Source organism: Colobus angolensis, unplaced genomic scaffold (assembly GCF_000951035.1).
Source record: "Colobus angolensis palliatus isolate OR3802 unplaced genomic scaffold, Cang.pa_1.0 Scaffold61, whole genome shotgun sequence".
Taxonomy (NCBI): Eukaryota; Metazoa; Chordata; class Mammalia; order Primates; family Cercopithecidae; genus Colobus; species Colobus angolensis.
Window position 1 is genome coordinate 4,396,618 of NW_012119710.1, and position 10,348 is coordinate 4,406,965.

General features: G+C 46.8%; 1 protein-coding gene across 8 annotated transcripts in view; it reads left to right on the forward strand.

The window, feature by feature from the left end:
• MADD (MAP-kinase activating death domain) overlaps positions 1-10,348 on the forward strand; it is a 67,263-nt gene that overhangs the window by 9,091 nt on the left and 47,824 nt on the right. For 4 of the 8 annotated variants that reach the window (XM_011963353.1, XM_011963350.1, XM_011963352.1 and 1 more), the window contains exons 6-15: positions 1,580-1,693; positions 2,420-2,500; positions 4,676-4,854; positions 5,796-6,031; positions 6,228-6,384; positions 7,267-7,370; positions 7,464-7,654; positions 8,030-8,283; positions 8,534-8,673; positions 9,520-9,621. In XM_011963353.1, coding sequence (XP_011818743.1) covers positions 1,580-1,693; positions 2,420-2,500; positions 4,676-4,854; positions 5,796-6,031; positions 6,228-6,384; positions 7,267-7,370; positions 7,464-7,654; positions 8,030-8,283; positions 8,534-8,673; positions 9,520-9,621 — 1,558 coding nt within the window. The remainder of the gene's footprint in view (positions 1-1,579; positions 1,694-2,419; positions 2,501-4,675; positions 4,855-5,795; positions 6,032-6,227; positions 6,385-7,266; positions 7,371-7,463; positions 7,655-8,029; positions 8,284-8,533; positions 8,674-9,519; positions 9,622-10,348) is intronic. The other 4 variants (XM_011963354.1, XM_011963355.1, XM_011963357.1 and 1 more) reach the window with 1 other exon arrangement.

Consider the following 10,348-nt stretch of genomic DNA (forward strand, 5'->3'; position numbering starts at 1 on the left):
GAAAGACAAAGCTGGAGCTGTAGGCATGGTGAATTGGAAACCAAGTTGTAATGTTAGAAGCTGTTTTCTTGTAAACCTTATTTTATGTTTTGGAGTGATTCTTACTGGATGGCTCATGACAGGTGGTGCTACAGTCCCGAGACTACAATGCACTCTCCATGTCTGTGATGGCATTCGTGGCAATGATCTATCCACTGGAGTATATGTTTCCTGTCATCCCGCTGCTTCCCACCTGCATGGCATCAGCAGAGCAGGTGAGTCTCAAGGCGTCTTCGGCTTTGTCACCTCTGTCTTCCTGAAGGAGGAGGCCTAATGCTCAAAGAAGTTGTGAGTGAGTGCTGGTCCTCAATCCTTTGTCATAACTTATTTGTCTGCAAAATCTGACTGATTTGAACTGATCTGGTGGCAAAGCTTATGCTATTTGTAGTTTTTATTTGTCACAACAAATGTTAATGACTGTAGGCTACTGGTTCCACTGCCGCGGGTGTTACGTAATACAGTAGTTCCTCCTTACCTGTGGAGGATATGTTCCAAGACCCCCAGTATCCACTGGGGTCCATCTGTCTCAAACCACAGATGGTTCCAAATTCTGTAGATATTTTGTTTTTTTCTAAACATACCTACCAATGATACAGTTTAATTTATGAATTAGGCACAGTAAGAGGTTAACAATTTCTCTTTGGGCATATATTTGGTGTTTTTTGGAGACAGAGTCTCCCTCTGTCCCCCAGGCTGGAGTGCAGTGACACAGTCTTGGCTCACTGGAGCCTCCACCTCCCGGGTTCAAGTGATTCTCCTGCTTCAGCCTCCCTAGTAGCTGGGATTATAGGCACAGCCACCATGCCCGGCTAGTTTTTTGTATTTTTAGTAGAGACAAGGTTTCACCATGTTGGCCAGGCTGGTCTTGAACTCTTGACCTCAGGTGATCCACCTGCCTCAGCCTCCCAAAGTGCTGGGATTACAAGCATGAGCCACCACACCTGACCTCTTTGGACATATATTTGGCTTCTCTTTGGCATATCCCAATTGCCAGCATCAGTACCCTTGTGCTTTGGGGCCATTATTAAGTAAAGTAAAGGTTACTTGAACAGAAACGCTGAGATTGTGCGACAGTTGACCTGATAACTGAGATGGCTACAGGTGAGTAGTGTATACAGCATGGATATGCTGGACACAGGGATGATTCATGTCTGAGTGGGACAGAGCGGGACAGCATGAGATTTCATCATGCTTCTCAGAACTATTGTCCTGGACTTCAGATATGATCAAGCTGCAGTTTAAAATTTATGAATTGTTTATTTCTGGAATTTTCCTTTTAATATTTCAGACTACAGTTTACCTCAGGTAACTGGAATCACAGAAAGTGAAACTGTGGGTAAGGAATACTACTGTATACAAAAAAATGTACCATGTAACCTTTCAAAGAATCTGAAAAATTCTGAATTTTCAAATGCATCTGGCCTCAAGGGTTTTGTAAGAGGGATTGTTTCTGCATTTCCTTATCTAGAAGAATCCGGACTTGATAAGTGCTCGTGATAGGTTTTGCCTTTGTTTTTCACCTTCTGTATCATTTCCACAGCTGCTGTTGGCTCCAACTCCGTACATCATCGGGGTTCCTGCCAGCTTCTTCCTCTACAAACTGGACTTCAAAATGCCTGATGATGTATGGCTAGTGGATCTGGACAGCAATAGGGTGAGGTTCTTCGCTGAGGCATTGTAGAGTCTGGAGGAGGATTGCATTCTAGACCCAGTCCTGGGATATCTGTTTTTCTAGATTCCTTTCAGGAACGTTCTAAGTTGTTGGATAATTTCTATTGTGAGACTTACTGAAAATTTTTTTTAAATGCTCCTTTTACCTTATTGGCCAAATAAGCCCTTGGTTAGGTCTCAGAGAATTTTAGGATTTATTTTTGCCAGAATTAAGTGGTGCCCCCACGATATCCTCCAAGAGCAGTCAGACAATTGTGATCTGAAGACCGTTACATGTGGTATAGATCATCTCTTAATGGTTTCCCTGGAGTATAGTTTCCAGTAAGAAACTGTCTTTCAATGCAGGCTTAATGAATTATTTGACCATTTTGCAATGTGAGTATATTCAAACTTTGGTGGGAAGCCCTTATGTGTGTTCATTGTAAAACTTTAAAAAAATAAAAATAAGCGTAAATGAAATAAGTGAAAAGCAAAACCGTAATCTTTTTATTTAGAGATAATAACCAATAGCATTAAGCTATATTTCCTTTCAGATGCATATGTATATCATATGTGTGTGTGTACATATCTTATTGTGCAGTTATATAACATGTGTTCATTTATATAATAATATTGTATATACATCCTCTTATTTTTATTTACCCTGTGTAAGAGAAATTCCTGAGCAATAAACTCTAAAGTCACGTCTTTTATCATTTCTCTGGTGCAGGTGATTGCCCCCACCAATGCAGAAGTGCTGCCTATTCTGCCAGAACCAGAGTCACTAGAGCTGAAAAAGCATTTAAAGCAGGTACGTGAAGAATGAAGGAAAGAGAGGGGAGTAATAGATGCTGTGGGGTTCCTATAGGAAGACAGCTGTTCTCAGAGCCAGTTTCCTATCAAACTTCAAATGGAGTAGTTTTCTTTACCCTGGTTGGGTTTAAGAAAAGGGATATCCCATTTCTGGGTGGCAGAGTGAATCTCAGTGTTTTTGATTCCAACTCATTTTATGCCTTACTATCTTCTAATGCTTATTATACTGTATAAAATAGCCCTTCACTCTCTGTTTCTTGTATGTGTGCCACTCTCTATGGCCTCAGAACATTTTCGGGGTCTTTTTTTTTTTTTTTTTGCTGGAGTGCAGTGGCGCAATCTCAGTGCACTGCAAGCTCCGTCTCCTGGGTTCATGACGTTCTCCTGCCTCAGCCTCCCCAGCAGCTGGGACTACAGGTGCACGCCACCACACCCAGCTAATTTTTTTGTATTTTTAGTAGAGATGGGGTTTCACCGTGTTAGCCAGTGCACGCCACCACGCCCAGCTAATTTTTTTGTATTTTTAGTAGAGATGGAGTTTCACCGTGTTAGCCAGGATGGTCTCAATCTCCTGATCCACCCGCTTCATCTTCCCAAAGTGCTGGGATTACAGGCATGAGCCACCGTGCCCTGCCGATTTTCTCAGTCTTGTTAGGTGGAAGTTAGTAGTGTGGACCATCTGGCTGCTTTTATATCATCTTCTAGAGTTGATCCTGAGGTTCCTTTCTTCAAAAATTCCTTTCTTTGGCCGGGCATGTTGCCTCAAGCCTGTAATCCCAGCACTTTGGGAAGCCGAGGTGGGTGGATCACAAGGTCAGGAGTTTGAGACCAGCCTGGCCAATATGGTGAAACTCTCTCTCTACTAAAAATGCAAAAATTAGCTGGACGTGGTGGCGGGCGCCCGTAGTGCAGCTGCTCGGGAGGCTGCGGCAGGAGAATTACTTGAACCCAGGAGGCAGAGGTTGCAGTGAGCCAAGATCGTGCCATGGCACTCCTGCCTGGGCCACAGAGTGAGACTGTCTCAAACAAACAAATTCCTTTCTTTGAGTAATTCCTCACATCCATTTTTTATTGATTTATTTTCTTCCTCTGCATGCTGAACACAGTACCTGAAGGTAACACATGACAAAGCTTGATTCCCTTCCCCTGCCTTATGTCTTGTGTAGGAACACCAGTAGATAGCACTGTGTTTGTTTTTAGGACTCCCTGCTCCCATTCGAAGGGCCTTTAGAAATCTTTTTCTGTGTTGTCTGAAGTACTTAGTAGTACCTCTAGATGCTATGTTTGGGTTTAAATGGGTCGTTTTGTATCATCCCTCTCACCTCAGTTGCTTCATCACTGCTAATATAATATAATACCTTGTTACTGCAGAGTCTAGTGGGAATTTTAAGTCCTGACCCCGTGATCCGCCCGTCTCGGCCTCCCAAAGTACTGGGATTACAGACGTGAGCCACCGCGCCCGGCCAAGAATTCTATTTTAAATGTTTGTAGGAGCTAAGATCCTTGGACTCATTGATCCTGTGTTCTAACTCCTGCGATTTAAAGTGTGGTTTATGGACCAGCAACATTAGCATCACTTGGGCTTGTTAAAGTGCAGGATCACTCCAGGCATATTGAATCAGGATCTGCGTTTTAACAACCTCCCCCAGTGATTTCTCTCCTCACTCACATTTGAGAAGCACTGCTGCTCTCAACCAGTGGTCTTCACCCACCCCACTGAGCCTCTGAGGGGCCGATTTAGCTTGGGATCCCTGAGCATGTGAGGCTCTGCTTCCTGTGTCCTTCAGAGCAGCTATGTTTTCAAATTTCCATTCTGTATAGTTTCACATAGATTCCAATTTTAAAAAACATTTAATGACTATAATAATTTTGCAAACGGCTGTCCTGGACTTCAGATAAGATCAAGTTGCCTTGAGTTAGGTTGTCTTCAGATGAAGAGCTACATATTTCAGACTGTTTTCTAAAGGCTAGAGTATTGGGATTTTTGTTTCAAAGATGGAAGGTCTGAAATGGGTTGACCATGATTTGCAAATTAGCACTGTTCTTTGTTGCAGAACTTTTTGACCAGAGAATACGAGGTAGAAGACTTTAGGAAGGCTCTTTCCTTGGAGTTGAGATTGGCTAGCTGCCCAGGAACGTACCTTGTATAATGGATTTTCTTGTTGTTCCACAGGCCTTGGCCAGCATGAGCCTCAACACCCAGCCCATCCTCAATCTGGAGAAATTTCATGAGGGCCAGGAGATCCCCCTTCTCTTGGGAAGGCCTTCTAATGACCTGCAGTCCACACCCTCCACTGAATTCAACCCACTTATCTATGGCAACGATGTGGATTCCGTGGATGTTGCAACCAGGTAAGACAAAGCCGACTTTATAATCACAAGTTCTTAAATTGATCTCTTTGCTGTCTAAGTGACGTTAGGGCAGACTATTTCCCCGAACCAGGGTTTCTGGTTTTTTTTGAGATGGAGTCTCACTCTTGTTGGAGTACAATGGCATAATCTCAGCTCACTGCAACCTCCACCTCCCGGGTGCAAGTGATTCTCCTGCCTCAGCTTCCTAAGGGACTGGGATTACAGGCACCTGCCACCACGCCCGGCTAATTTTTATATTTTTAGTAGAGACAGTGTTTCACCATGTTGTCCAGGCTGGTCTCAAACTCCTGACCTCAGGTGATCCACCCACCTCGGCCTCCCAAAGTGCTGGGATTACAGTTGCGTGCCACCGCACCCAGCCCAGGGTTTCTTTATATATAAAATATGTACCATATTTGGTTGTTATTTTCCACCTTGGTAAAAGCACAGTGAAGAAATAGTAAACCACGTGCTCAGGATGAAGAGGGGGCTGATGATTCTTTTAAGATATCTCTCCCCAGCCGGGCACGGTGGCTGACACCTGTAATCCCAGCACTTTGGGAGGCTAAGGTTGGCGGATCACGAGGTCAGGTGATTGAGACCATCCTGGCTACCACAGTGAAACCCCGTCTTTACTAAAAATACAAAAAAAATTAGCTGGGCATGGTGGCAGGTGCCTGTAGTCCCAGCTACTCGGGAGGCTGAGGCAGGAGAATGGTGTGAACCTGGAAGGCGGAGCTTGCATTGAGCCGAGATCACGCTACTGCACTCCAGCCTGGGCAACAGAGCCAGACTCCGTCTCAAAAAAAAAAGTGTCTCTCCCCTTGATGTTGGAAGCCTGTTAAGTGATGGCTTTGGGAGATGTTCTGAGACTTTAGATCATGGGAATCCTTACCCTACAGGGCATGGGTCTCAAATTATTTTATCATCTCCTTCCCCAGGGTCGCCATGGTACGGTTCTTCAACTCTGCCAATGTGCTGCAGGGATTTCAGATGCACACACGTACCCTGCGCCTCTTCCCTCGGCCTGTGGTAGCTTTTCAAGCCGGCTCCTTTCTAGCCTCACGTCCCCGCCAGACTCCTTTTGCCGAGAAATTGGCCAGGACTCAAGCTGTGGAGTACTTTGGGGAATGGATCCTTAACCCCACCAACTATGCCTTTCAGCGAATTCACAACAGTGAGTCCACCTGCCCTCTGCTCTGCTCTGCCTTCTGCCTCTGTCCTCCTGATGGACTTTGATTTGTCCTTTGCTAATCTTTGACCTGTGCCTTCTGTCCTTGCTCTGCTTTAGACTTTTTCCTGCCCTTCTTTCAGGCATTGCTTGCCTTTTTTTCCTTGCTGCTGACTTTCTATTCTTTTCCCTCATGGGGTAGATATGTTTGATCCAGCCCTGATTGGTGACAAGCCGAAGTGGTATGCTCATCAGCTGCAGCCTATCCACTATCGTGTCTATGACAGCAATTCGCAGCTGGCTGAGGCCCTGAGTGTACCACCAGAGCGGGACTCTGACTCCGAACCTACTGATGATAGGTGAGCATCCTTAGGTCAGCAAAAAGGTTTTTAAGGTGAAGAGGCTCTCACTAGCCCTTCTTTAGCACAGAAGAGGCAATCTCATAGGCTTCCTGTATCGGTATTTTTTTAAAATTTTTATTTCTTTATTTTTTTTCACGTGTAACAGACTCTTGCCACTCTGTCACCTAGGCTGGAGTGCAGTGGTGCTATCTCAGCTCACTGCAACCTCCACCTCACAGGTTCAAGTGATTCTCCTGCCTCCGCCTCCCAAGTAGCTGGGACTACCTGGCTAATTTTTGTATATATACATTTTTTGAGATGGAGTCTCGCTGTGTCTTCCAGGCTAAAGTGCAGTGGCATGATCTTGGCTCACTGCAAGCTCCGCCTCTTGGGTTCAAGAGATTCTCTTGCCCCAGCCACCTGAGTAGCTGGGATTACAGGCACATGCTATCACGCCGAGCTAATTTTTTGTGTTTTTAGTAGAGACAGAGTTTCACCATGTTAGTCAGGCTGGTTTCAAACTCATGCCCTCAAGTGATTCACCTGCCTCGGCCTCCCAAAGTGCTAGGATTACAGGCGTGAGCCACTGCGCCCGGCTACTTTTTGTATTTTTAGTAGAGATGGTGTTTCACCATGTTGGCCAGGCTGGTCTCAAACTCCAGACCTCAGGTGATCCACCCGCCTTAGCCTCCTGGAGTGCTGGGATTACAGGCATGAGCCGCTGTCCCAGCCCCCATTATCAGTCTTTATGCTTTGGTTGACTGTTTTTCTTGGCTTCCTTATTTGATTTGTTCCCTGGCCTTGAGTTCAGAGTGCTCCCCCTTTTATTTTTCCTGGTGCTGATTGCAGGTGTTCTCCCTGCCCCTTTCTGTTTTGTTTTTTATGCAATTCACTCTGCAGTGGCAGTGATAGTATGGATTATGACGATTCAAGCTCTTCTTACTCCTCCCTTGGTGACTTTGTCAGTGAAATGATGAAATGTGACATTAATGGTGATACTCCCAGTAAGTGTGCTTGGGGAGATTGGCCAGCCCTGGGCAGGGGTTGGGGGTCCAGGGATGGGGTGGTCTATACCTGCCTCCCTTGGATTTTGGCAGATGTGGACCCTCTGACGCATGCAGCACTGGGGGATGCCAGCGAGGTGGAGATTGACGAGCTGCAGAATCAGAAGGAAGCAGAAGAACCTGGCCTAGACAGTGAGAACTCTCAGGAAAACCCCCCACTGCACTGCAGCTCCAGCACCACTGCCAGCAGCAGCCCCAGCACCATCATCCATGGAGCCAACTCTGTAAGTGAGGAGCAGTGGATGAGTGAGAACCATGGCCTGGGATGTGGGCCTCATCTATTAGGAAAGCCAGGCTGTAGCTATTCATTTGCTTCTTCTCACACAATTTTCTCATCTTCCTCTTCGTGGGCCCTAGAGCTTAGAGCCTAAGAGACCTAGTTTTGACCCCAAAAGGAGTTCATCAGGCTTTGTTCAGGGTACAACTGTGATTCCCCTTATATAGTTTGTGGGGACAGAGAACAGGTGCCACAGAGATCGTTTCCCACACATTCCTTGGGCTAGAAATCTGACAGGCCTGGTCCAGCGCTGCCAAACTGGGATTACAGGAAGATACCATTGGGCACCAGGTAACCACTTTTAATTTCATGTGGCCTTCAGGAACCTGCTGACTCTACGGAGATGGATGATAAGGCAGCAGTAGGCGTCTCCAAGCCCCTCCCTTCCATGCCTCCCAGCATTGGCAAGTCGAACGTGGACAGACGTCAGGCAGAAATTGGAGAGGGGTCAGTGTGCCGACGAATCTATGACAATCCATACTTCGAGCCCCAATATGGCTTTCCCCCTGAGGAAGATGAGGATGAGCAGGGGGAAAGTTACACTCCCCGATTCAGCCAACATGTCAATGGCAATCGGTGAGAGCCTGGGGATCCCTTCTAGATGGGTGACTGAAGGACCTCACCTCAGTGGACCCTGGGCGAGGGTTAATCAGAAAGTCTTAAGTCTGAATGCTCTCGTGGTCCTGCCATCCCCAGAGGGTGGTGTTTTGATCCAGGGGTTTAGGAATTACAGGAAGGGAGTGGCAGCTGCAGTGTAGCATAAGGCTCGTACTCCCAAGGTCAAGTACCCCTGCCTGGGGCTCATAGGTGCCACTGTGCATTCAAGGGCTCAAAAGCTGCTGCGGCCCAACAGCTTGAGACTGGCAAGTGACTCAGATGCAGAGTCAGACTCTCGGGCAAGCTCTCCCAACTCCACCGTCTCCAACACCAGCACCGAGGGCTTCGGGGGCATCATGTCTTTTGCCAGTAAGTGCCTTGAGCTGTCTCTCTCATTCCTGTGTTCCATTTTCTCTACAGCAGAGCCTGACTATCTCACTTGTTGTTTAGAACTTCACATGTAGGGCTAGGTTAGCATTAGCAAGCTCTAATTCAGTCATTTGGGTGATACTGAATAAGGTGTTTTCAAGTGAGGGCAGTAAAGGACAGGGACAGATTAGTCATTATCATTATGCATGGACGTTTCAGTCTGTTTCAGATGAGAGCTGGATGGGTAACTGGAAAACAGGCATTAAATTCAGAATCACACACTTGTACTTATATTTAGTGGAAATACTCTGGTCAAATTTGATTTGAGTCCATATCTGGTATCTTCTTTGCCTCATAACGGACTCTTCCATGAATGTGCTTTGAAATCGATACAAGATTGAATTTTGTGCTTAGAGAGTATTTCCAGCAGTGTGGGGTGGTATCAGTTAAAGATTGAAGACAGACTATGGACTAGAGAGAGCCAACGTCGAGGATCCCTGTTATCGTGAGTTTCTTCAGCAGCCAGGGAGGGACAGTGCCAGCTTCAGACCAGAAGCCCGTTAACTGCCAGCTTTCATGCTGTGCAGCAGTAGATGAGAGACTCGGATATTATCATGTGAGGTGGACAGAGAACGCTGTTACTGGGTTTTGGCTGCTCCTGGCAATGGCTCCATTGTTTGCCTGGAGTTAGACTTGATCCTTTCTAAGACAGATCAGAGATGATCTGATCCACCAAACTGGGATTGTGTTTGGAAAGGAGGGAGGTGCAGATGCTGATAGTCATTAGTCCAATGCTTTGATTACTTACTCTGCCAAGTCATCACTCTCACACCCTCCCCTTGATAGGCAGCCTCTATCGGAACCACAGTACCAGCTTCAGTCTTTCAAACCTCACACTGCCCACCAAAGGTGTCCGAGAGAAGGCCACACCCTTCCCCAGTCTGAAAGGTAACTACAGCCTTCCTTTTGCCAAGCCAGGTTTCTCCGGGAGATGTTTTGGGCTGTGGGTTCATGTCAGGACCCCTGTGTCTGGTGAATCCTTTGACCTGGTTGTTGTCCCTCATGTTGCTCCTCATGGCTTTCACTGCACATCCTGGGCTCCAGTGGTTGTCAAATGGAAACCATCTTCGTAGCTAGAGAGGGCCCTGTTATGTCATTTAGGACAATGGCAGCTGTGGGATTACTGCTGCTTCTTGGGAGGACCCTGTCAGGGTACGTGATTAACATAGGGATCATCAGCCGCCCCCAGTCGTCTGCTGGGTTGCCACTGCATGAACTTAGGACAAACTCCATGCCAAGGAGCTGGCCCACCAGAGAATGGTTATGGAGAGCCTGGCAGCATTTATAGAGCACAGCCTGTCACCTCTCACGCACTCATAAGCCTGTCAACCCAGGGCTTGTGAGTGCGCCAGGTAGTATTTGTTAGTTTCTAGGGGCAGTTAAGACCTTATTTGAAAGCCAGGCGCAGTGGCTTACACCTGTAATCCCAGCACTTGCACTTTGGGAGTCCAGGGCGGGTAGATCACGATGTCAGGAGATCAAGACCATCCTGGCTAACATGGGGAAACCCCGTCTCTACTGAAAACAAAAAAAAATTAGCCAGGTGTGGTGGCGGGCGCCTGTAGTCCCAGCTACTTGGGAGGCTGAGGCAGGAGAATGGCGTGAACCCGGGAGG